Genomic DNA, 27,952 nt, shown 5'->3' on the forward strand with positions numbered 1-27,952 from the left:
TCATACCTCTTGATGGACTTCCAGCACAGCAGAAGACTTCCTGACTGTGGTTACAGTGTGCAGCCTAGATACAGGAGAAGAAAAACACAACTTAATATATATACGCACACACATACACATACTATGTATACACATCGGTCTTGTCTATCATGAAGATTATACACACAAGGCTTGAACTAGATAGAGAAGGCAAATAATAAATCACTTTAAAATATTCAAAACCAAAGGGCACCTGGGTGGCTCAGTTGGGTGAGCAGCCGACTTCGGCTCAGGTCATGGTCGCACCCTTTGTGGGTTTGAGCCCCACGTCGGGCTCTGTGCTGGCAGCTCAGAGCCTGGAGCCTGCTTCTGTTTCTGTGTCTCCCTCTCTCTCTGCCCTTCCCCTGCTTACACTCTATCATTCTCTCTCTCTCTCTCTCTCACTCTCTCTCAAAAATAAATAAACATTAGAAAATTTTTTTAAATATTCAAAGTCAAGAAATCCCTTGAGTGGAGCTTTCCAAAACCAGGCCACTTATTCATGGCACATTCCGTGTGGCCTAGTGAGTTTTCTGTCACTAGAACAAACTACATCGCCTACCTATCTACCAACCAGTCAGTTGGGCCCTGTATCTTACCTACAAAGAGTGAAGGACAGCATTCAAATTAAGGTGGTAAGGGAAGGTTTATTACAACGGCAATGCCAGAATTTAGTACTTTTTTTATACTTTATCTTTACTAAACTATTAGGAATATAAAATGCCTCCGTCCTTCGTTATGTATTCCCCGTGTCATTTGAACATTTTTATTGCGTCTAAGATTGGCCTAGCTCCTGAAGTCTGGTTTCCCTGTCACTGATGTAGATGACCTCATTGGTCTCTGTGTAAGCGGGGTGAGAGGCTTCTGAACTATTCATGTTTTCCTTTTCCAGGCTCTGGGTCACCGGCTTTCAACAATGGCTGGGTACGAGAACCATCTGGGAGAGCTAACTAATCAAACAAACTAATGAAGGTCCAATCCAGACCAGTGGAAGCCAAATCTCTTTCCAGGGAGCATTAGTTTTTTTCCACGTTCCCCAGGTGTCTCCAATACACAGACAGGGCGGAAAAGCACTGTTTGCGAAATACAGGAGACCTCATCTGGATACCCAGATGAGATGAATAACAGACAGCCTGTCAAAAAGGGCTCTTGGCCATGCTTTAGTTCATCAGCTTCTACCAAAATCTCAAGAGGACTCAATTCAGCGGGGGGAATTAGTTAACTTTAAATGAACTGTAAAAACCGCTCAAAATTTATTTCCACAAGCTCATATTCAACACATTAGCTTTCTTATTTGAATGCAAAATATTTCCCAAGAGGGTGTCCCATTATAAGCAAATTCATTCCAGAGCTCAGAAAAGGAAAGAAAACAGGGATATCAATTAATCTAGTTTAAATTCAATTTAAACTGTTCTGGCAGAGCATTAACCACTCTGGACTGGCTTCTTACCACTTTGTCTCATTCTATAAGCATCTATGCTACCCACTTTCTTAGTTTTTTAATAACAAGAGCAACGACGACAAAATGTTTGCTTTTTCGCTTCTTTGGAAAGTTCTTCTCTGAAGAGAGCCTTCTAAAAATCGGCGACTCCTCACACCGCTTCTGCGTTCCTTTTCTAAAGATGTTCCAAACTTTAAAACCCAAGGGTTTTTTAGTGCTACCGCCTGCTTTTTCCACTGAAAGCTGAGACCCCGGAGTAAGAAAACAGCACTTGTCCTTCAGCCAACCAACTGTTGTATTTCATAGCAACGGCTAACAGGAGCAGGTGAACTGAACTGACTCTTGGCTGGCTGGCTTTTCTGAAGGTCTGAGGCCCCGAGTCACTGCCTTCCTCATAAATTTCTCTCTTTCCATTATTGCGCAATTGAGTATTTATGTGCTGCCTACCCTGAAGAGCTAAGGCACAGAACACAGACTCAGTCCGAGGCAAGATTATGAGGTAGGTGCAATCTGCCTTCAGCCATTCCTGTCAAAGTCCCATCTCTTTCAGAGGAAGAAATGCCCATTATTTTCTCCCGCAACTGCTCTATGAAGAACACTCTAACCTGCATTCATAATAAAGTATTAATAGTTGATAAGGGAAAAGTGCTGTTACTGCCGAAATAGATGCATTTTAGCATTTGAGTTTATCCAATTCCACAGAAAAGGCATGAACCACCACCAACGTGAAAGAAAAACAAAACAAAACAAAAACCACGAACAGTTGTCACCTAGCCCTTTCCAAACATGCATTTGGTGTAATTCCTACAGTTTCAAATGATGGCTGTTACAATCAGCTCGTCCCAATTTTAAGTTATAAGTAGTTCATTTGCCCGGATACAGAAAAATCAACCAAACACTGATCTTCTACTTCCAAATTCTGTATTTCTTCCCCTGTACCAGCAACAATGACAATACTGTTTCTTTGTGCTTTTTTTTTTTTTTAATTTGATCTGTACCCTGTATGGTGAGGACGTTAAAGGTCAAAAACGTAACCACTTTGCTCCAGCACACTGAGAGAACAAGATAAAGACCCGTATCTTCTCAAAGCTAGTTCTACCTTTCTTCCCCCTTCTGTTTCCTATTTGATACAGGAAAATAGTATTGGGAAACAACCAGACATCCAGTGAGTAAGAATTAATGGAAATCAGAGAACCCATTCCTTCTCAACACCCCTCACCTCCGACCATGGGTTCAGGTGCCTGATCTACACTCTACTAAGACTGGCCCTAACTGGACGCAAAGTCCACACATCACTCTCAACTCTTTACTCACACGGAGCCTTTGGGAACTATGGTGCAGGATCCCCAAACTCATCTGTTCATTTCATAGCGGAAACAGTGTAGACTGTTTTGAAACCCAGGGGACCCGAATTGAAACCTCTGCTCTGCTACTTGCTGGCTGCGTAAACACAGGCAGCTCGCTTAACCTTAACCTTACTTGTTTTACCTTACCTCCATCCCCTTGTCTGACAAAGAGAAGGGACAACATGGGGCTCTTGTGGGAATAACACAAAGAACCTGAACAGAGAGCAGAATATGTCACCTCCCTTCTCTCCTTCCTTTGCCCGCCCAAATCCTAGAACTCTTAGCTAATGGCAGAAACATCTCAAACAGGAGAATCTGTTCTGTTGTGAGAACTTAATTTTGGATCATTGCCATGTGGAACTGTACTCTTAGGGTAAAATGGATTTGGTCCTAGGTAAGGAAGAGGGATGAATGGTGGTTGCTCAAATAGAGCATCCGTTTGGTATCATCTACCCATGACATTCAACCCTACATATCTGATGGCTTGATTTCAGGAATTTTGATGAACAGAAAATACAGTCCTCATTACACTACTCCTAAGTGATGAGCTCTAAGCCTAAGAAGATAGCATATCGGAGTGACTTGAATCCCATAGGATTGTGAAACAGTATCATTCATTCCCAGCTTCCGAAATTTTACCTGAAGTCTTCCAAGGATTTCTTCTTGGTTGCTTTCAAACCACCAGTTTGGCAACAGGCAAATTTGTAATCGATGACCTGGTAAATGATGGGGTTGTACATTGCTGCTGATTTTGCAAGTAGGGTTGGCACCACAGACAGTTGGATGGGGATGGAGTCTGGCCTTCCGAAAGCTGACCACACAGAGACCACCGCGTAAGGAATCCAGGCGATCAGGAAGCCAGCGCAAATCAGCATCGCCACCTGGCGAGGGCAAGTAACAGAACAGAGTCAAAACACTGGGTGGAAATGAAGGGTGGGAGGAGGAGCAGCAGCCCAATTACACCCAAGAAAGTCTATTACCTTTTTCACTTATCTCACCCATAGGAGAGACATTTCAGATGGACTTCAGAGATGTTCAGCCAGAAGAAGTTATTACAATGCCTTATCCCATTTACCACATCCTATCCAATCTCTACTCCAGAATTGGAATGTACCAAGAGACCCAAAGTTTAACCCTATAAACGCTGTCCGATTTTACATTGGGCATGAACTCATGCTAAGAAGACATCAGTGCTCCTGAAATTTCCAAGACTTCTCAACCCGCGTTGATGGAAAATATGTTCCATCGTATTTTCACAGAGGTACAAGGACAATATGTTCACCTTGAAGAAATTTGAAATCACTCATTTGCCTCAGGAAACAGAAACTCTGCTCTTGTTGGAAATTTCACTATGAATTTTCTTCAGAGATTTCTATCAAGTGTTCCTTCTTTTGGCTCATTTTCTCAAGTGTGAGGCTCAGAGAGTGGAAATTCACTAGATATAAAGTAAAACAGAATCGCCAAGCTTTAACCAAAGTGACACAGTTGCATTAAGCAAGACTTTTCCAGAAAGGACTTTTCTCTCTCACAAAATTATAATTACCTGGGGAGCCTCTAAAGTTTCAGATCAAAGAATAATTAGAGACAGCGTTTTAAAACCCTCTCACTAGTTTCTCACCATCTGCAACCCAGTCCCCCTACTGACGTAGCCCTAATTAGTGCCCTGTAACTATCTGCCTGACCCTATGGATTATCTCACTTGAATTCAACAACCCCTTTTTAGCAAGTGCCTTGTGTCAGACACAATGCCAAGCGCTAACGGGGACACTAGTACACCTTAGTGCCTGGCTGTATCCCTCTGGAATACAAACCACTGCAGTACATGCCAGAGTAGGATTTAAGTGCCAGCCCGGAGGAGGACCAAACTGCACGGCACGGGGCAAGTTCAGAACAGTTTCGCGGGAGACGTGGCATATCACCTGCATGTTGGTAGGTTAAAATAAAGGAATAGCAGTACGATCAGTGTGAGCAAAGGCACAGGTATGTGTGAGGTTTGTACAGAAACTAGCAAGCAATTCACTTTGGCACATGAGATGAGCCTGGAGAGAGAGACAATATGCGTATATTCAGGGGTGTGTGGAGCATATTACCAAGCGTGCACTTCATTCCATGTGCTTTGAGGCACTAGTAGGTTTTTGAGCGGGAGACTTAACGAATGGAAGATTAGCCTCTGCTAAATGAACTGGGGCAGGAAGAAATAGGAGGTAGAAAAATCATTGCTCATTCGTTGAATCAACAAGGGTGAGTATTCCCGCATGTTCTGTGCTGGGGATAAAGCAATGAGCAAAGCAGACACCATCCCCGGCCACACAGAATTTCCACTTGTAACAGTTTGTTTAGGCTGCAGCGTAAATAAGAAATAGAAGGGCTCTCGCTTCGAGTACTAACACTGGCAAATGAGGTCCGAGCTTTGGTGTCCATTTTAAACACGAGCCATTTCACGTCCTAATTGAGACAGAGTGCATGAACTTCGAAGTCTCTTTACACTATTATCTACCAGAGTATTTTTTTCTGTAGGAGAAATCATGAAACAATATTCACGTTAGGGCTGTGCAGTGGACGTCTGGTTTTGTTTATTTTCCTCTGCCTCGTATACCTTCTACTTCAGCATTGCCTGTATCCCTTCTACCCCTGTTGCATGGAGCTGGCTTCGCATGACCCAAGTTTGAGCAGAGGCCTGCAGGCCCCTGGCCACCACAGCAAGAACAGGGATGAGTACATGGCCAGAAAGAGCATGATCAGACCCATCTTTGTGATTTTATAAGGGATTTGTAGGAAAACTGGAGCTTCCTTTATCCTTGAGTTCCCCAAAACCCAGAGAAGATGAAAAGATGGAACTATCCAAGGCAGGCATCACCACCTCTTTCCCCACCCTCTTTTTTTTTTTAATTTTTTTTAATGTTTATTCATTTTTGAGAGAGAGGGAGTGTGAGCTGGGGAGGAACAGAGAGGGAAACACAGAATCCCAAGCAGGCTCCAGGCTCGGAGCTGTCAGCACAGAGCCCGTCACGGGGCTCAAACTCACCAACGGCGAGATCATGACCTGAGAGACAAGTCGGACGCTTAACAGACTGAGCCACCCAGGCGCCCCCCACCCCCATCCTCTTATTCAAGAAGGAAAATAACAGCTTCCGGTATGAAGGTCATGACAAGCTAGCTAGTGGATCAAGGATGAAGAATGAGACACAAAATGCTTTATTAGTAATAGTTAAAGCAACAACATTCATGCATGCTTTTTTGTTTTAGAAATTCAACTGGATAAGTTTTGTTTTGTTTTATAACAAAGTCATTTGAGCACATGTGCATTTCAATACGCATGAGAGCAGAGCTATTATATGCAGGGAATGGTCCTACCCCTACTTGACCTCCGAACAGCCAGCAGCAGGCTGTTTGCCCTAAGACCCCCATATTCGTGGGCTGTGTCAAGAAAGAAGTCTGAAACACCTACTGGAAGTCTCACGTTATAAAATTCCACCCAAGAAGTTCAAGGCTCATCTCTAAAAAATGAACTGCCGCTGAGACACGCATCAGTTACATTCATTTCGTTCCATTTTACAAATAGAGTCCAAATCTCAGAGCAATGAATGAAGTGAGCGCGGACCTCCTTCAAGTCCTGAGCCCTGTGTTGGGGTCCCGCAGCCTTCCTTTAGGGTCCTGATCCAAAATACTTGCCCGTGCTTAACAATTATCCACCAGCCCCAGATCACACATGCAATCCCGCTGCTTGCTTTCCCACCTCTCTGCAGAGGGTTCCCCGGGAGAAACTGTATTTGGTTTGGTCTGGCCTGTGTGACTTCATTTGTAAATAGAAAGGATGCCACAGGGCTCAAAGTAAGGGCCTTTTTCTAAATCCCCAAATAAACAATAACTGTATAAACAACACTTGCTTTAGCAGATGTCTGGGAACTTAACATAGCTCTTGCCTTTATCCTTTGGTGACTCACATGATGATTTCACAGTATTGCAAAGGCTGCATTCTGGGTTGCCGTCAAAGTCATTGACAAAAAATAGATTGGCACTCAGTCCATAATGTTTTCTGCATTTTATGTATCTTCTACTTTTATGAGAGTGTGCAATGGAAAGACAAAGGACTTCAAACATTAGCATTACGTTATCCTTTTTAAAAGAACATAGGAGAGGGGCACCTGGGTGGCTCAGTCGGTTAAGCGGCCGACTTCGGCTCAGGTCATGATCTCACAGTCCGTGAGTTCGAGCCCCATGTCGGGCTCTGTGCTGACAGCTCAGAGCCTGGAGCCTGTTTCAGATTCTGTGTCTCGCTCTCTCTGACCCTCCCCTGTTCATGCTCTGTCTCTCCCTGTCTCAAAAATAAATTTAAAAAATGTTAAAAATAAAAAATAAAAAAAATAAAAGAACATAGGAGAATTAACTGTACTGTGGTTTTTAAACACAGAGCAAATGCATCATCGTGGCTTTTCTGATTAGAATTAAGCTAAGTGCTTTAAATTGAATGACTAGAAATCAGGTTTAAAGCAGAAAGAGGGATAAAAGCCTAGATGTAAAAGCGCTGCAGAATGTTACTTATATGTTTGAAGCGAATACAAAGTTAACAGAAGCCACATTCATTTTTTACCATCTTCTCATGTTAAAATCTACTCCACAAAATATTAAACATTAAAACATTAAATATCAAAGGCATTTTAAGATACACCCTACAGAAATCTCGCATGTTACACTCATTTTCCCAGTGCTTTCTACTCAACATGGAACGTGTTTAATTTTTCATCAGCCTGTTCCTTGCTTTCCTCATTTCTGAGTGTATCCTCATTTCCATTTTCCAAATTTTCTTTTCCAGGTGTCCTTAAACCAGATCTAACACAGACACCTGTACCTGTCAGCTTTTTCTAAGTTGTTTATTTTTTAATCGCTTCACTTTTATTACTGCCTTGTGGTTTACTGGAAAACAGTAAAACTTCAGTTCTTAAATTAGGCAATTTTTGTGGGAGGAAATTCACAGAATATGTGTTCTGCTTCTACAAAAAAAAAAAAATCACACATCTGCAACCCAGTTCACTTTAAACATACCTTGCTGCAGAGGACAAAGGGATAGCTGTATGTTCCAGCTAAATTCAAGGGCATTAATTGAAGTGTCCCAGAAGCAGTACTGTCCGTAATTGATTGATTCTAGCGAATCGATCAATTAAAGCAATAATAGAACGGTGGAATTGAAAGTAAATTCTCCAAGTTACGTAAGGCTCTATCTGTGGGTCCAATTCATCTTCACCAGTCCAGCAGATATGGTTTCCAAAAAGGGATGTCCTGCCCTCTCTGTGCTGAGGCAGCGTGCAAAAGTGCAAATATCACAGATGGAGAGGTACTCAGGTTTGGATTCCAACTGTGTTCGGCTCCATAGTGTGAGTGAGACAGAACCCCGGGTTCTCTGAGAATGCCCTTTCAGTTCCTTCCACCAGGCTCCTTTGCCCAGATATGAGTAAGCCTTCTCATTTTGAATCTGTGTACTACCTTGAACAATGAAATGGATGGTTGGGGCACCCGGGTGGCCCAATTGGTTAAGTGTCTGACTCTTGGTTTTGGCTCAGGTCCTGATCTCACCGTTCATGAGTTCAAGCCCCATGTCGGGCTCCATACCTAGTGTGGAGCCTGCTTAGGATTCTCTCTCTCCCTATCTCTCCCTCTGCCCCTCCCCTGCTCACTCACTGCCTTTCTCAAAATAAATAAAGTTTAAAAAATAAATAAATAAAAGATGTGATGATGCAAGAGTAAATGCCAGGTATGAGGCTACCACCCCCCACACACAAGCAGCCTGCCATTGAGTGACACCACCAATGGTAAGGAGGAAGGAAGGTGATAAACTTAACCATGACCTACCTTCACTGGAACCTCAGCTCCTGACAGGTACAAAAATAAGGGTGGTGATAGCTTGCATGCCACCTTTGAAGAAATAGAGGAATTCAACAACCCTAAGCATGTCTCATTTGAGTTTCTTCCTCCCTTCTCTTTAATCGATAGAAGGACCACTAAGGCCAACCATCCAAGGCCCTTCTTCACACACTTAGAAAGAAAAGAATTCTGACAGCTTTGATGTGTCCACCATCATGTGAGCCCTGGTTGTGATCCAAGTAGAAAATATTGATTTGTACTTAAAAAAAAAAAAAAAGACATCCAAGAAGGAGGAGTGTTCTGCACTTCCCAGCTGCAACTTTCTCAAATCTTAAAATACCACTATTCTATAAACAAGCAAAAGTTGAGATTGAAAGGAGAGGATGTAAATTAGGTCATATCGCTCTGTACATCTGTGTTTTGGGGTTTTGGTCTAAAACTGAACACAACATTCCCCAATGAGGCAGCGGCTGGCTTGAAGAACTCTCACTATCTGGTTCTGCAAAACAAGGGAGACTCCACTGGTCATTACAGATAAACCAAGCCCTTAAGGTGAGGAAACTGCTACTCAGAGGGAAAACGTACTGAGGTGGAGACGTAAAGTGGTTTTAGCAATAAGAGTGATCGCCATGGGTGCTTAATCCACCAATCTAGCCATTTTGATACAACCTGAGAGTTTTAGAAGGTAACTTAGACAGCATTTAACTCCCCTCTCCCACCTTCTCTCGCAGATGAGAAAACCGAAGCCCAGCCAGGTGAAGTGGTTTTTCCGAGGTGAATCAGTTAAGATTCTGAGTTGCAAGTAACAGAACTTGACTTTGGCCAAGGGAGACAAAAAAGGAATGGGCTGATTAGGACAGAGTGTCACTGGGAATGCTGGACATAGGACTGAGGCCAACCACACAGAAATGACACCCAAAACGGATGGCCTGAGCTGGCCCTGATGCAGAAACCACTGCTGCTGCAGCCATGCCCCCAGGGGACATCTCCCTGCCCCTTCGCTGGTGTCACTGGCTCCTGAGACAGACTGGCTGGAGCCTAGGGTTGTGGCTATACTCCAGCTGCAAGGGAATCTGGGAAAATTCATGACTGGTCCTTCTGTATCTTTTAAATTAGGAGTCATCCTTTGCTCAGACATATTGTTCCTCCCCTCCACCCCCCAGCAAGACTCAAAATGTTGGAGGTTCCTTAACACAGAAATTCCAAACATGGAAAGGGGTTCAGCCACTGGCAGCCAAAATAAATAACAAATATCAGCTCACTGAGACCCTAAAGTGGGCCACAGGCAAAACTGGGATTGATTCCTAATTGAAATTCTTTCCTTCAACAAATATATATTCTTTTTATAAATTTTTTTTTTCAACATTTATTTATTTTTGGGACAGAGAGAGACAGAGCATGAACGGGGGAGGGGCAGAGAGAGAGGGAGACACAGAATCGGAAACAGGCTCCAGGCTCTGAGCCATCAGCCCAGAGCCCGACGCGGGGCTTGAACTCACGGACCGCGAGATCGTGACCTGGCTGAAGTCGGACGCTTAACCGACTGCGCCACCCAGGCGCCCCCAACAAATATATATTCTTAACATATATTTATGTATACATCTTTATTCATATTTATTTATATTTAACTTACACTAATATACTATAATCAATTATATGTTATACCATATGACATTATTATATAATATATATATAATTTTGTGTGTGTGTGTGTGTATATATATATATATATATATATATATATATTTGAGGCATTGTGCTATGTCCTGGGGACACAAAGCGAACAAAATGATATAGTTGTTACTCCACAGTAACAACTAATGACTAATGTTAAAACCAGACATTGAGCAAATAATCACAAAAATAAATATGCAATCATAAATTAATTATAAGTCAGAACCAGCTCTAAGAAGAAAATGTAAAGACAGCAGTGACACGTTGTAATAGGAAGATTTGAATTCAATTCGGGAAATGCTCTTCTGAGAAGTGACATTTAAATTAAGAGCACTTATGAAGAACCAGAGGAAATGAATTAATCGGTTTAAAAAATAAAAAGCAATGCCGTTCAACTTTCCCACAAACTGACCCTAGAAGCCTCCTCGGGGGGGGGGGGTCTCTGAATATGACCCCTCCATGATAAATAACACTCGATGAGCAATAAGAGATAATCATTTGAGGAAAGCAGAGATTTACATTTGTGATTTTTAAAAAGACTTCAGGGTGAAAGAACAAAGCAAAACAAAATGCCTCTCAGTTATGAAAGGGACGGAGGATCTCCAGCCAGGGGTCAAGGGACCACTTACCGCTCATCAAGGTAATTAGATGAACTTAGTTTATTCAATTATGGATTCATTATCGTGATCATGATTAAGCATCTAGGAGGCCCTAGGCAGTGAGGCTCAGAAGCACACAGGACGCGTAGCACTTGCGATCACCTACCTACTAGCAAAGAAGAGGGACCAGTGTGTGATTCAATAAAGCAAATGTTCCAAGTGCTCCTATGGCTCATTACAGAGGGACTTCAACTAGCCAGGGGCAATCAGGAAGGCGTTTTGGTGGAAATAAGGGAAATGAGCAGAAATCCAGATCCCAAAGGATCTAGATACTAATTACAGACCTGAAACTTATAGATGATCTACATGTGTTAAATGAATAAATATGAAGTACTAATCCATACCACATACTAATATTTGGAAAAATTAGTCTGTGCTTCTGGTATTTTCTTCCTGTTACTCCACCACCCCCCTCATTAAAGCAGAAGCAAGAGTGTTCAGTGCGTTGTGTGAAGATTTTTTCAAGCAGAAATATCCAAAGAAGTAAAACATTCATTTCTCAGCTTGTGAGTTTTAAAATAGAAATTTGAAACTTACAGGAGAGAAAATACTTGAGAGAAAGGGGGTTCGGATGTGCGAAAAATGACATCGAGCATCCACAGCCAGAAACTTGCAGGCCTGGAAGCATCAATCTTACTGAATGGGAACAATTTTTTTTTTTCAACGTTTATTTATTTTTGGGACAGAGAGAGACAGAGCATGAACGGGGGAGGGGCAGAGAGAGAGGGAGACACAGAATCGGAAACAGGCTCCAGGCTCCGAGCCATCAGCCCAGAGCCTGACGCGGGGCTCGAACTCCCGGACCGCGAGATCGTGACCTGGCTGAAGTCGGACGCTTAACCGACTGCGCCACCCAGGCGCCCCTGAATGGGAACAATTTTAGAGGCATGCACGTGGTTACAGGTTTCCCACCCAAGAGTGGGTAAAAGGCCTACAGCTCGAAGGTGAAGGGACCGCCGAGGAGCTGGTAACTGACCTTGAGAAATTGTCCTGAGGGACTCCACTGAACTACACACAAGGGGCCAGGGTTGGTGTTGGGGGAGCAAAAGACCCTTAATGCATTTAGGGATATCTTCCCAGGGTCCTTCCCAGGGTCCCAGGGTCCCAGGGCAGGAAACTTCCCAGGGTCCCAGCCAAGCTCCCAAAATACACATGATGAGCTGCAGTCAAAGGACAGGGAAGTAACTAGAATTGCTGACGAGCCTAAAGAGACCTTCTAACTGGAACAAGCAGGATGCAAAGTGACCCATGACGGCTGATGACTGAGACCAGAAAGAAACCTAAATATCTCAGCAATACCAGGGTCAATAAATGAACAACCAGACCAAGAGCCCCCACCCATTGACACTACAGAATTCTGAAAATCTCCCTGGAATTTATACATAGCCCTGGGAGAAGGAGGAAAACCCCAAAGCAACTGAACTTATCCTGATTGTCTAATATTAAGTTTGTGTTACAAAGTCAAATGTAGGCACGAAAATGAGATTATACTGAGTCATAGAAATATAAAGAGCTTTTGTTTGTTTGTTTGTTTTATTTCTTGGGCTTTTTTTGCACACCTCTGTTTGCACTCTTGTGAAATCTCAGCCTACCAGAAAAGGCTGGCAAAAGCATCATTTTTAAAAAATTAATTAGAGGAAAACTACAAACTACAGAGATATTTGTAAATGGAATGTCAATTTCTAGGTTGATAAGACCAGCCTTGCAAAATGCGGGCCCAGATAATAACCCAGCTGGAAATAATTAGAGCCCCCAGAAAAGTAAATGATCTTGACCCCAGAATCCAAGGAAGTGGGCTTTAAGTAGTAAGCTTTCAGACCAGGCTGTTCTAAAGGATCAGAAGCACCAACTGAATGAGCAAACCGCTCAGTCCTAAGAGGTAGTTGAATGGAGGAAAAGCTTTCTCAGACGATGAAAAGGCCCAGAATGAGGTTGTTTTTACTTATTTTTACTCAGTAGAAAAAAAATCAAGATCAAAATTAACTAGTAATTGAAAACATTTCAAATTTAGCACAGAAGATGCCAAAATAGAAAGCTATGTTTATCAATGTGGGTTGAATTTTGATTTACATTTTTTGTGTTTAAGTGTAAGTAATTAGAAGCATGTTATATTCAGGCTATTTTAATATAAGTTTTATATATACAAATGAGATGCAGACATATTGGATAATATATAACATATGCAATATAGACATTATATGTAATATAATGCCACTTAGTGTATGTTAGAAGAAGATGCGTATAAAATAAAATCATACATATATATGCCTACACTTTTCATTTAATATCTCTCTGGTTGATCTGGGCTGAGTAAGCCTGCATACTTGATCTATACAGTCCAGTCCAGGTCAAGGAGAATGATGACCACAACCCTAATTAAATGGTGTGTGCCGAGTTTCACCTCCTATGCATAATGATTTTCAGAATCATTCACCAAATTGCCCACCTGCCAGAATACACAAAGAACAAGATGCCAGGGTATTTATAAAAGTTGGCTGTGGGTGGAGTTAGGCAATTCCATTAACCAGAGACCAGATGATGAATAACAACAGACTCAGAGAAACTGGAGAAGAACCCCATGGGAATCAAGATCTGGACTCACTGATCAAGACCATCAAAATGCCTTGAAGCCGATACCATTGGAGGGTGGCAAGAAGTGAGAGGAAGTCAGATGACATCTGAGCAGCTTTCTGCTATGCCAAATAACGGGGCTGCAAGGTGAACTCAAATCCACCTACGAGTGTGACGGATGTTATGATGTTTCTCTGGGCATATTTTCATAAAGTACTGAGAAGAGAAATTTTTATTATTGTTGTGTTTACTGTGTCCCGAAAACAGTACTTGGTCCTGAGTAGGGTTTGGATTAAATGTAATCCGAAATTAACTTGGATTAATTTATTTGGATTAATTTGTGTGTGTGTGTGTGTGTGTTTTTTTAATCACAGATAAGAGCACAAAGGAGAGCTAGAAATGAAGAACTGAATTCCTGATCCTGGATTTTATGGAAACATTTCTTTCCATTTACAACCAATTATAAGAGAGAAGTAGATTATGATTCCTGATTCTGCATTTTCATCCCAATAGAATTACTCTATGATTAGATTATGAGCATAGATTTGCAGTGATGAAAACTTCCCTCGGAGCTTGTTTTTATTCAGCAGGTGGAGCTCAGGAAGGAAAAGTCAACCGGAACCATGAAGAATCTCTAGCTCACACTTTGCAACCAAGACACCCTTGCACCATCTCGAAACATATGCAGTGTGAAGAGAGGAATATTACTAGAACCAAGGCCCTGACTTATTAGAAGCGACCCCAGGTCCAGAGGGAACTGTTACTATAGGTCCCGAGACGAGTGGTCCCCAAGTAGGTTGTGAGGACACGTGAAAGTGGGATATCAATAATATGATTGGTTGGGACCAAAAGGAATGGTTAGAACCTTAATCTGCATTTATTTCTGCATCTTTAAAAGTAAAATGGAAATTAGCATGTCCTAGTGTCAAATATACAGTTTGACGGTGTTAGCTGCATGTCATTTATATTGACGTGTGTGCAGAAGAGATATTTTTCAACGTAAAGGTAAGACAGGATGAAAGTGGAAAGACCACTGCCTCATACTTCCCAGAATTCCTTAAAATTACAAGAGAATAAAGGAACTGTGGCTTCTTCAACACCTTCTATGCACCAAATGACAGAATAACATGCTTTATCTAGTTGAATCTCCACCACAATCCAATGAGATCATTGGTACTATTATTGTTGCCCAAGTGAGGAAACAGAGATTCAAAGAATTTCAGTGTCTAGCTCTGGGTCACAAACTTCACAGGTGTTGGTCATGGAATGAAAACCCCAGTCTGTTTTCAAACTGTGTGTTCCTTTCCTTACACTACAATGTCTAAACAGCTGTCAACTCTTGACGTTAGCATTTACCAAGAAACTCAACCCTGCAGGAATTATGTTGCATTAAGATAAGCTTCCCATAGGACAGCAGACATGGTAAATAATGCGAGATGACAGAATGTCCTTCACACCCACCAACATCCATACAAAACTATAAATACTGAGGCATCTCATGATGCTTAAAACTTATTCTTATTAAGACTTAAATAATTTTTGAGAACCAAGAGTATCTTATTCAATAGAGAGAATAAGCTCCCAGTAGATCCACCATACAAATTAAGTAAATATTAGAAGTGTGTGTGTGTGTGTGTGTGTGTGTGTGTGTGAATGAGAGACAGAAACAAGAAAAAGAAACACTACAAAGGTTTAGATAAATAATAGCAAAGTTGAGCAGTACGTAAAGAATAGGGACTCTAAGTTCTCCCAGTCCCTAGCATCCCCTATCCTCTTTGCCCCACGATGTTTTAATTGATTCCAAAACACCTCTGTAAACTGTTACTGTAGTTACCTTGGTCAGTTTCATTTCCAGCACATGGCTGCTATGTATCCGACTGTCGAAATGAGCTACTTCTTTGGAGGAGGACTTAACCTTGGCAATGATCTTCACATAGGAGAACACAATCACAGCCGTCGGGAGCAACAGGCAGAAGAAGAGGATGTTCAGGATGAAAATCTGGCCGCCCACGGAGGCCTGGGCCAGCCACCAGTCCAGGGTGCATGAGGTTCCGAAGGGCTCAGGCGCGTAGTCCCCTAGACCTACCAAGGGCATGGTGGTCCAGAAGGAAGCATAGGCCCAGATGACTGCCAGGCAGATGTAGGCGTGCTTTCTTTTCAGCCAAACCCCTGGAGGTAGAAGAAAAGCGTTACCGGGATGTAATCTGCCCTGTACCCAAATACCTCCCCTCGATATGTCAAATTCCACATCCAAAGAGTTATTCCATTGGATTCTGGGAGAAGTGGTCAGATAACTGAGCTCTGAGGGAGAGTGGAGTGAAGGGAGAAAAGTTCCAGAGCATGGGCCTTTTTCCACGCAAATAAAACTAGAAGTGCTTTCACAGGGAAGGTTTCCATAGGCACACGGGAGCCTTGGGAGGGGAAGGGACAAAAGCTGAGGAAGGAGGGGCAGTAGAAAGATGACAGGATGCTGAAGACAATGAAGGAAGGATCTTAAGAAAGCATCTAGAATGACCTTTGAGATCCTATCCAATATAAGGCCCATTGGTAGACCAGAAGGACCAAGCGCCAAAAAGCATGTATCAATGGTTCATCCAAGATAGAGTCCTTTGGGAAAGGTGGAAATGGTAACACATTGTTTGTGCCTTTAAATACCCTTCTCCCTAAAATCTTCCATGTCTCTCATCTCATTTGTCCTCATAAGCACTTGTTGGTGGGGGTCGGTGGGCCACCACCATTACTGCCTGTGACCGTAAAGTGACTGACCCTGCTTCACGGGAGCAGATTTTGAACCTTCGAACATTACTAACACAGCAGTCATGCTCACACAGCCATGGCAAGAGAGGTAGAGGATTTAGTTAGATTGTATCATGTTCTGCAAAAGTAATTGGGGTGGAGTGATGCCTGCGTGGCTCAGTCAGTTAAGCATTCGGCTCAGATTGTGATCTCACGGTCATGAGATTGAGCCCTGTATCAGGCTCTGTGCTGGCAGCACAGGGCCTCCTTGGGATTCTCTCTCTCCTTTTCTCTCTGCCCTTCCCCAACTGGCTCTCTCTCTCTCTCTCTCTCTCTCTCTCTCTCTCAAACAAATAAACATTAAAGGTGACTCAGTTGGTTAAGCCTCTGACTTCAGCTCAGGTCATGATCTCATGGTTCATGGGTTTGAGCCTCACGTAGGGCTCTGTGCTAACAAGCTCAGAGCCTGGAGCCTGCTTCAGATTCTGTGTCTCCCTCTCTCTCTGCCCCTCTTCCACTTGTGCTCTGTCTCTTTGTCTCTCTCTCTCTCTCTCTCTCTCTCTCTCTCACGCGCGTGCACTCAAAATAAATATACATTAAAAAAATTTTAAAAAGAAAGAGTAGTTCTGTGGAAATATTTTCAGGAAAACAAAATTAACCTCTAGGTTTTTCAGGAATAGTTTCCATCAACCAAAAGAGAATTCCAAGAAGAAGAAACAGTATAGTCATCTAAAAAAAACAAAAAACGCTGTAGAACACTAGTGATCATTTTCCAAAGTTCAACACACCCACCAAAGACAGGGTAGCCTGATCTAAGTGCTGCAGCCTACTGGGAAAATTACCTTCACACCTCATTTATCACCTCAAAGAGAAAGGGCTGGAGAAGGGAATCCTCACTGCCTTGTTTTGGAGTAGCAGAGAAGAAATATCGGAACACATTCAACAAAAGCCAAATGATCTCTTCATCACAGACTCCAGCCTGCCTCTGCTCAGTGCCACGTGGTTTGGGAAGTCAGTACGGCCTAATTCTCGTTTCTAGGACTTGACCCTTTTCATGTAACCTTTCTAGACACCCATGTTCTTAGCAGTAAAACAGAGTAAATAAGACGTACATTGCTGACAGGTTTTGATAAGAGTTCGATGAAACAATGCCAGGCCTGATTTGCAAACTACGAAGGACTACAGTAGCATGATTTTTCAGTCTTGTGTTTGCCTCAGCTCTCGCAAGAAATATAACAGATTGTATCTGTATTCTATTGTCTCTATTTTTCTCAAACACATGGCATTTTTTTATCACAAAATGCAAATTTCTCAAGCCCAACCAGATAGAGGTAAGGATCAGGTAGCCACATTTATGTCAGCTCTTGCTTGCCCATTATAATGGGTAAAACACTGGCACGGATAACCACATATATTTAGGGGGATGTGCATAGGCATACGTATAAGCATTTATGGTTAGGGTTACTTGGCGAGGTGTTGGATACTTACATTCGAGTATGGTGAAAGGCTGTCAAGTACAGGAGGGAGTAGATTAGTAGATTGGTTCTGTGTTGCTCCAGAAGTCAGAACTAGGACCAATGGGTGGAGGTTACTGGGAGGCAGTTTTGTCTCAATATAAGGAATAACATTGTAACAATGAGAGCAGACCAATCAGAGAATGGGCTGCCTTGTGCAGTAGTAAGCTCCCCGTCACTGGTCACTGGAATTATTCAAGAAGAGGCCAAGTGGCTGTCTGTCAGGGATGCCTTAAAACAGTTTATCACATTAATGGGAGAAAGGTCTACATGTTCCCAAGCGGTCTTCTAATTCCAACATTTTAAGACACTGTGTAGAGGGCTTAAGCATGAGTCAAAGCAAATGGTGAAACCATTCTATTGAGGTTCAATCTTAAAAGAAGCTGGAAAAATATATACAGTTCCCATATGGAGAGATGCCCTGCAATTATTCTGGGGGTGGGTAGGATCATCTCTTTCACTGACACCACGCCTACATTCAAGAAAATATTTAAAAAGCAGAGACATCAAGGTGTAGAATTTCTTAAATATCCCCCAAGAAGTGGAAATTCTGCCTTCTCATCTATAAAATCTATAAGTATATTTAAAATTTATTTGAAATAACCAAAAATAAGTTTATAGAAAGAATCTGACTCTGAAGTCATCCAGTATATATACAATCGAATATTTTTTTATATCATTGGAAATTCTGATTTAAGTTGTTTCTAGTGGAAGTTTTAATCTGTTTAGAAAAAGAGATGCAAATTTAAAAACAACAACAAAAAAGTGCTAGGTCGTGAAGATGATGGTCCATGACCTTACCCTCCGTCTGAACGGTTTCCTTGGAGTTTGGAACTATAAACTCTTAAAATATAAAGGAAAATTCTACCACACTGAAAGCATCAAGTTGACTTGATCTTCCCCCCTCAGGCTCCAGGCCATCCTCCGACTCCATGGTTGCAACGTCAATGAGACGGTTGACAGATTAACACACAGAGCAGTTTTATCCAGAGGGAGCCAGTATTATTCCCTGGTTGTGCCTCGTTCTCAATATTAAACGTGAGGGCCCAAATGCTTCTCTTTTGGGTTCAATAAGTTCGCAGAAACCCAGGAAGCAAAAGCAATAAAAATGTATTTTTAGCATGTTGAATGCTCTAATTATTAAAAACAAAAACAAAAACAAAACAAAAGAAAACTTTAGTCCCTGAAAAATTTTTTATGGCGGGCTCTTCCCTCATCTTTCTACCTACAAGACTACAAAAAGAGCGTTGAGTGATATTTCTGCACGTGCCCTTTCTTGCCCCCACGGCAGCACAGCTCTCTAACTTGGACCCGGACTCTTTGGAATTCCTTATCTCTGAAATCATGGGGAGCCTGAGTCCTCAATGAGGATCAGAAACATCTTTCTAATAATTACACTTACCATGTGGGGAACCAACTAAACCATCTTGGAACTAACATCCTTTCAATGCATTTTATTTCTTTGTTTGCACGGCAAAGCTTACACACTTTATACAAGGAAATGATACTTTCCGAAAGCATTGTAGCCACACACCAGAATTTCCTATAAAAGTAGAATTAAGAGAAACCTACATGGACACAGGTTCAAGTCTTTAAACATATGTTAAAACAAAATGAGCTATAAATAGAAATACCCTTGGTCTCTTAGGTTATTAGCAATCTCTGTTCATGACCTATCGGTACAATAGTTACAGTCTGACAGTCCACTAGTTTTGTCTATCAGGGAACGAGAAACCTTCGTACTTACCATAAGATAAATAGCAGATTTTCAGGTATCGATCCAGGCTGACAGCAGTCATGGTGATAAGACTTCCACAGCCAAAGAAAAATCCAGCCCATCCATACCAGCGGCAGCCAATCCAGCCAAACACCCAGCGGTGACAGAAGCAAGAGATGATGGTGAACGGTTTGCCTACAACTAGAGGGCCAAGCAATTTGTCAAGGGATGTTCCCTCCAGTTAAAATTACCCACCTGCCTTAACTCCCTGTTGAGTTAGTCTATTCAGACAAGAGATACAGCTATTTTAGTCGATGGTAGGTTCCCTTGGTCTACAACCAGACCCAGACTTCCGGGATTTAAACTATTTATTCCTTCAGCCTCCATTAGTGTTTTTGTGTTTTTTACATTCTAGAAAACATTCTTCTATTTTTTGCACCCTTCGTATTCAGCTATCACATTCAATCTTCACGCTCCCAGAGGGAATAGTGCTGAGGAAGCTCTCTAAAACCTCCATCTGATCTATTCTATCATGAGGTTCTCTCACCTTTCTGCACCAGGAGAACCGAGGAACCCCTAGTCACGGGTGCCAGCCCCGTCCTACCCCCTCCCAGGTGTGGCCCTTCTTCAGTAGACAGAGGTACACCGAGTTCTTGAGAGTGGAGCCAGTTAACACGTGTTTCTCGAGTGCCTCTGTGAGTGAGACACACATCTCCTCTAGTGGTCGTGACAGCTCCATTGTGCTAGACTTACACCCCCATTTCAGAGCTTTCAATCCCAGTGGTCTTGCCCTCTTGTCAGTGAGGATACTGAGTGTAAAAGAACTGGTTCTTATTCAGCAAATAATGATTCAGTGTCTCTTATGTAACAATCTCAGAGCAAGGTGCTAGAGGACAAAGTGGAGGTCAAGACAGACAAATGCATTTTATAATAGGGAGGGCAGAGAAGAGAAATACGTAATTTGTAATGTAAGATACGACACGATGGAATGATCGTTAGTCATTAGTGCTGTGAGGAAAAATGAAATAGGAGGAGATAGATAGAAATTGTTTTACATAAGGGGATCAGGGAAGACCTCTCTGAGAACATGACATTTAGGAAGATGTCTAAATCACTGCTAGAGAACTCAAGCAAGTATCTAGAGGGGAAATGTTCCAGGCAGAGGAGACACGAACTCAACGCTTAAGGTTAAGTGTCAGCTGGGTGGGTGCTGAAGACTGCAAAAGACAAGTGAAGGTGACTCGGATGGAGTGAAATTAGTATCTGTTGTGCCTGGGACTATTTTAAGCTTCCGTCTGGAGTAGAGCCTTTGGTAAACCTTCGGAATGTCATCTAGAATGCCTCTCCCTTCTCCACTTAATAAAATTGTTGCATTCTGGCTGCACACTAAAATCACTGGGGGAGTTGTTTTGCCTTGCTTTGCTTCCTTTTGTTTTACTTTACTTATTTTTTATTTTTTTTAATGTTTCTTTTTGACAGAGAGAGACAGAGAGACAAAGAATGAGCAGGGGAGGGGAAGAGAGAGAAGGAGACACAGAATCTGAAACAGGCTCCAGGCTCTGCTGGAACTCACGAACAGCAAGGTCATGAGCCCGGGTCCAACGCTTAAACAACTGAGCCACCCAGGTGCCCCTGTTTTACTTTAAATAATCAATGTCCAGGATTCCAACCCCCAGAAAGTCTGATTTAATTTATGTGGAACAAGCTCAGGCATCAATATACTTCAATATAGTTTTTGTTCTTTTAGCTTCCCAGGTGATTCTACTTCATATGCACAATTGTGACATATTAGTTACATAGATGAAATACACCTGGTCTCTAGTATGCACTTCAAGGTGCTTATAAGGGAATACAGTGGGCCAGGAAAAAATAAATAAAACAGGCAAATATTGTTAAGGTTTACTGGAATGGGAAATGTGTTAGAGATACTCAGAAGTTGAAAAATGATCTGGGTTCGTCAGCAAAAGCACATGGAAGAAAATGTTTTCATGGTGAATTACTCTGAAGACATATGCAGAATAATGAGGTGGTTTGTGCAATTGTAGAGCAGGTTTGCTTGGTGGGAAGCATTTTCAATGTATCAGACAAATTAAGGACCTTTTTATTCAAGTTTAGTCTAATTCGGCCTTAAACATGAACCTGGTAGTATTCTCTGGTGAGGGATGTGGATGAAATGGCGGGTTTCATTTGAACATTTTATGTTCAACACCAGGGAGAAACCGGTTGGGGGTGAGCAGGGAGGAGTTGACCGGGAAAGCTATCATTTATGTTGTGACACCGCCATCGTGTGGCCATTGCTAAAATGGCAGCCATTTTTCAGCTTTGCAAATTGCCAGGGTTCGTCTTGGCGATTTTCACCCATGGGGTATGATGTAATATGCTTCTCTTAATGTGCGCGTGCATTTCCAATAAGAGCTCCTGATATTTAAGCCTGTCCATACTGAGTAAAGTCCTCCCAAGTAAGGAAGGCCATGCAAATTCTCAGGGGTAGCACATCTGGTGATAAACAGTGACTCAACAGTAGAGGCTTATTATTGAGCCTTGTTTTTGGAGATTGGCAGTTTTTGGAGACTGGCAGCCGCAGAAAAATCCACTGATGAAGGAAGAACCAAGTATCAGAAAACATTTTAATAGGGACGTTTGAGGAGGGAAATTGCTGAAAAGTTTCCAGTGGAAAGAGGAGTTGATGTGTGCTGTTTGAACTCAGTTTCCCCAATTCTAGTAACTTAAGACCATACTCCAATCAGCAGAATTTGGGATCCAAAGGCACATTTGAGTGTATCTAGGCAACCCTGGAACTTTATAGATGAAAGCAAAGGGAGGTACTTATCCAAAATCATTTATATTTATAAAAGTGAATTACAGTTAAAGAGAAATTTTATTCCAATTCCTCCTTGGCTGGGTTATCAGAGGATCCAAAGAAGCAACAAATAAACCAGTGGTTTCCAATTTGGGCCACACATTAACTTACCTGGTAATACCAATTTTAAATATCCTGATGCCCAGGTAACATTCTCAATCAAGTAAATAAACATTCTGGGTATGAAACCCAGTGGTGAGGTTTTAAGGGGGATTTTTTTGTGTGTGTTTTGTTGTTGCTGTTTGTTTTTTTCCTGTTGTTTTTGGGTTTTGCTTTTGTTTTTTGTTTGTTTAAGTTCCCCAAGTGACTTTTTTGTGCAGCCAATTTCCAATTTCCAGAACAACTGAACTGGAAGCTTCCTACACTATCAATCAGTCCTGAAGCCACATTTCAATATATCAGCAAGACAGCCCTCCCCTCTTCCTGTACTCACCTCTCAGACCATCTCAAGACTGTTTTGTTTTTTTTTTTTTTTAATTTTTAACATTTATTTATTTTTGAGAGAGCGAGAGAGAGAAAGAGTGAGGGCAAGTGGAAGACAGCTGGAAAGAAGGAGACAGAGGATCTGAAGCAGGCTCCGTGCAGTGAGCACAGAGCCTGATGGGGGCTTGAACCCATGAACCATGAGGTCATGATCTGAGCCGAAATCAAGAGTTGGCCGCTTAATCGACTGAGCCACCCAGGCACACTTCTCAGACTTCTTCACCCATCACTGAAGCTTTTTTTTTCTTATGTTTATTTATTTTTTGAGAGCGAGTGCGAGTGGGGGAGGGGTAGAGAAAGAGGGAGACACAGAATCCGAAGCAGGCTTCAGGCTCTCGGCTGTCAGCACGGAGCCCAACATGCGGCCCGAACCCATGGACTGCGAGATTATGACCTGAGCTGAAGCCGGACGCCCAATCGACTGAGCCACCCAGGCACCCGTTCATACTGAAGCTTTAAGACCTACTCCCTTGGTGTTTAACAGATTTCCAAAAGGACAGCAGGGGTATAAAAGAGCTCAAAACCATGATCTGTAAGTTTCTGTCTTCTCAATCATTTAGCTGGTACACTCTGAGGTGTAGCCTTAGAAGGTATCATGCATTATTCCAAATTGTATTCCTTGCACCTAACGTGCTCAGCACACAGAAAGGACTCAAAAAATGTTAAATGGATGATCTGTTTAGCCTGATCACACTCTGTTGACTTACCACAAGCTCTGTAAAGATGATGTGTGAAGGGAGGAGCAAAAGGAGATGGGGGAGGGGTGATCTCTGGGCCAGTGAGGACTTGAGAATGGGGCACAGCTCAAACCCCCAAAGAAGAAACGGTTGTGTTACCTGAAATCCCCAGATCACAGATTGCTAAATTGATAGTCATTATTTCCGCAGGTCTCAGCTTCTTCTTTCGTCTAGAAGACATATAAAGGACATACCCATTTCCAAATGTGGACAGAATCCCTACAAGGAAAAATATAAATTCCCGCCGTTAACACTAGGATTTGGGGTTCCCTCGGTTATGAAACACTTCTCAATTTCAAAAATGGACACCATAGGTTTAGAGGGTAGTGAGAGGACTCTAAATAAAAATCTCAATTAAGAAGATGAAGTAAAAAGCATGAGTTGCGAGTGACAGGCGAGGGATGGGTTGCCTCCAAAGGGATAGGAGTCAGGGATCATAAGACTGCACTTACCCAGAAAAAGGAACTGCTAATTTCCCAGTGAAGCTCAGGAGGGTGTGGGAATCCCCATGGTCAGTTCTTGTACTGGCCCCCAAGATGGAGTACTTCCTCAGCCACTTTTACCAAGTATTGGCTTTATAGAACTCCCTCCCTCTAAGAAGTAGGGTTAAGCCCTTGGCTCTTGATAAATTCTGACGCTGAAGTGACCCCAACCAAACAGGGTGCTTTCACTATCGCCGTGGACTCCTGAGGGAGCACCAGCAGTCAGGAGAGGCAGAGGCCAGATAGGGCTGGCGTAAACCCCTGCAAGGAAAGGGTCATCTCCTGGAGACACATCCCGGGACTTCTTGCCTCCTGAGGACACATGGACGCTGGGTGTCTGCTGCTTCTACTGGACTAGGTCTTAAGGGGAAGTGGGTGACAGTTGATAGTATGGGCTCTCCCCCTCCCACCAAAGGGAGGGAAAGTGACCCTCAACCCTCCAGCCTACCAATAATGGTATAAATGTGTTCCCACTTTTTTATATCCTTTTATTAATGACTAATTGGCTTTGGCATTACAATGATACTGTTCAAAAGTTCTTACAAACCCAGTTTAAATCCAAAAAAGACCCAATCCCTACTGACTTTATTTAAGAAAAGAATACACCTACTTCCATAGCTTAACATGTAGAGTAGATTTCTTCAGGAATTCTTGCTTCATAGTGTAGCTGTGTATAAATGAGAATCTGGTACAGCTGCCTTTAGTAGTAAGGAATAAGGAGAGTATTAACAGGAGAAACCCAGATTTTTCTATGTTAATTTCTACTTCTCCACCACAATTCATTTTAGGGGCAAGGAAAGAAATGTGTGTTTCAGCTGATGGTATGAAACCACCAGGAACGAACTGCATTGTGCTCTTAGGAAATTATGAATTCCTGGAGTCAGCGCTGCCTAATGGTCTGTTAAAACCTCTTTAGCTTTCTTCAGACAGAAGCGGAAAAAAAATAGAAGAGATTAGGGAGTTCTAGAGCAAAGCACCTAAAATGAAGCCTACATCTCATTAAAGGAAACCAGCTAGCAAGGCACACTGGGATATTAAAACGTGAAGACATGGCTTGAAGAAGTTCAAACAAATGCCTTCTACTTTGTATCCAAGAAGATTAAAAACAGTAAGTATACATATATATTTGATACACAAAGCTCCTTTAAACACCCTTTGTCTTTCTACGTCTCTTTTGAGAATATGGATTTTCTTACTTTTTCTTTCTTCAATTATCTTTACTAATGTTTCATAAGGCTTCACCCAGTGCCCAAAGCATTATCACAAAAAAAAAGTAAACTATCAGCTGCATGTAGATTATTCCCATAGGCAATCTTCTCTGGAGGGGATTATCAAGAGAATGCAAACTTATTTTTGATGATAAAGGAAAACAAGATTAAGAAGCTAAAGGCGGGGGGGGGGATGTTTTTTGATGATCAAAATCCTGACTCTCACTATGAATACAAAACAATGAAATCTCATATACAGACTGTTAATAATAAACCAAGTATCTATAGTAAAAGGGTTGAGGGTGGAAATGGGTCTCTAATTGATTTCTCCTCTATCCAAGGTCACATCTGTCTTTTCATCTTCCAATTTTCCCTAAGACTTCCAGTATTTAACCAGACTCACCAAGAATGTCATTGAACTCTAGTTCCTTGAAAGGAATCTGGGCATATTCCCATACCTATCTTAGGAGGGGTGAAAAACAGACATAGCACCAAATCCAAGGCTGGGTCTAGGATGAGTCTAAATCCCTCCAAATGACCCTGGCCTCACCCTGAATGGCTGTTCTGGAGCATATCTTTGGCTCCACTCCCAGCTCCCTGAGTCATCTGATATTCCCTTCGTTTGGGGACTCTTTTTGGACCTATTTTTCTAGCTTCACCCCAGCATGCCCATTTCAAACTGACTGTGGATTTTCCTTCCATCCCCAAATAAAACAAGTGAGAAATTTTCCTGATTGCCCAACCCACCCAGCCTGGTTACCTCTCTTCCTGAGATCCTCCCTGCCAGCGCAGGGAATGGACTGTGATCCCTCCCTCTTTTGTGTTATCTGGAGAAATTTGTCAGGTTAGAGATGCTACTTTTTTTTTTTTTTAAAAACCAATTCTTGCAATTGACTGAGACAAATTCAATTTATAAGATGTCAATTGTTGTGCCTTTTCTGATAATTGGAAGTACTTGTGTTTAATGAAAATGCAGTGTGGATTTTACTATCAGATGGCCCCTGTCCAGAAAGAGAATTTGCCCATTTTGTTCACTGCTGTATTCCCAGAAATTTAAACGGTGGCAAAGAATGAGCACTCAATATATACTTGTGTTTGAAAGGACATGAGGGTCCATTTACAAGAAGCAGAATTTAAATCATCTGATAATAGCTAACAGTCAAGCCAAGGACCCAGGGAATCCCTCTGCATGGAATTTCTGATTCAATCTCATCAATTCCTTTTGCCTCAAGCACTGACCATAGAGGTGTCTCCAGACTTTTCTAATGAGTTTTCTAATTTCAGGAGGTTAAATGAAATTCTTAGCCCGTAATAAATAGATGGGAGAGAGAGAAGGAGACGAAGAGAGAGGGAGAGAAGGAGAGAGAAACAAAGCTTGACCCAAATCTGAAAAGATTAAAGGCAGACACCCCCAAAGACATAACCCACCTGTGCACTGGTTACCCAAATGTAGAACACCAGTTTTAAATTTAAGAAGTTTTGTGGTTGAATTCTAATCGGCTAGGCTACTGCTGTCCGATAGAAATACAGTGTAAACCAGAAATGTGAGCCGTATGTATTTCAAACTTTTCTGTTAGCCGCGGTAAACAAAGTAAAACAATTACTAAGTTGATTTTAGTAATATATTTAACCTAGTATACCCGAAATGTTATGAGTTTGACATGTAGTCAATTTCTTTACATCCTTAATGAGCTGTCTTTACATTATTTTCTCTAGTGCTAAGTGTTCAGTATCTCGCGTATATTTACACTACAGCACATCTTTTGGAAAAGTCACCATTCAAGTACCCAGCAGCCACACATGGCCACCACATTGGAAAGCACAGTCTGGAAGCAGGTGCACCATGTTCTGGATTATGCATAAAACTTTTTGACCCTGGGCTTACTCCCATTTTATTATCAATACATTTTTCCACCTCTCACCAAAATCACTTAGTGATGCCATCATGGGGCCACTCTACTTTGGGTGCAAATAAACTTAGCGTGTCTGTTGTCACCACAGTCCGGGGACAGTTCCTCAATTATGAGAAGAGGAGGTGATTTCTAGGGTCCTTTCTGAGCCTATCATCTTATGATTATATCAAAAGCATTTTTTAAAAAGTAAAAGAACCACTGTATTTAAATAAGATATCATTATCATTAATTTTACTATTCAGAAGACAAACCTACTCCCAAAGCAACCAAAACAGTCTCAGGATAAGTGATTTTGCTATAAAACTTCTATGATGATCAAGGGAATATCCATCACTAATAATAAAGATAATAGAGTCATTTCTATGAAACATTCACTGAATTTCACAATGCCACCCCATCCTCTACCTTCTTCCCACTCTCCAGTTCCACTCAAAATATCTACATAAATATCTGAATCCTTGTGCAAAGTCAACATGTTAGCCCATGAATTTCCTACACGCAGCCTTTGCACAGAAAAATTAAGGAAGCTTACCAATTATTGTTAAGTAAAAGCCAGCCACTAGATCCGCTTCCCAGGAAAGTTTGGAAGCAAAGGGGTCCCCTTCTCGAAGGTAGTGTGGCAGGCGCTCATCTTGGGGCGGGGCAGTGTGGTTTAGCGCCATGCTCTCTTCAAGCGACCAGGAGCCTGAAAAGCAAATCAGTAGAAATGGCAACAGACCCGAATAAGCCACTTG

General features: G+C 42.1%; 1 protein-coding gene across 1 annotated transcript; it reads right to left on the reverse strand.

The window, feature by feature from the left end:
- Positions 1-27,880, reverse strand: OPN5 (opsin 5). Its single transcript, XM_047101545.1, has 6 exons — positions 27,751-27,880; positions 23,715-23,834; positions 19,566-19,736; positions 15,403-15,737; positions 3,445-3,686; positions 1-64 (listed from the first exon to the last, which is right to left on the reverse strand). The coding sequence occupies exons 1-6, from the start codon at positions 27,878-27,880 to the stop codon at positions 1-3; spliced, it is 1,062 nt and encodes a 353-aa protein (XP_046957501.1).
- Positions 27,881-27,952: the final 72 nt, after the last annotated feature.

Source organism: Lynx rufus, unplaced genomic scaffold, assembly GCF_022079265.1.
Source record: "Lynx rufus isolate CCGP_SWC_20201006 ecotype Redwood Valley unplaced genomic scaffold, mLynRuf1.p SCAF_6, whole genome shotgun sequence".
Lineage (NCBI taxonomy): Eukaryota > Metazoa > Chordata > Mammalia > Carnivora > Felidae > Lynx > Lynx rufus.

What these genes read in the sequence shown, in the direction of transcription:
- OPN5 (XM_047101545.1), bottom strand. Translation starts at nt 27,880, where the DNA reads ATGGCGCTAAACCACACTGCCCCGCCCCAAGATGAGCGCCTGCCACAC. An exon ending in CTTTTACTTAACAATAATTG is followed by an intron (nt 23,835 to 27,750) that starts GTAAGCTTCCTT and finishes TTTTCCTTGTAG; the next exon opens with GGATTCTGTCCACATTTGGA. An exon ending in AAATCCTTGGAAGACTTCAG is followed by an intron (nt 65 to 3,444) that starts GTAAAATTTCGG and finishes TCCTGTATCTAG; the next exon opens with GCTGCACACTGTAACCACAG.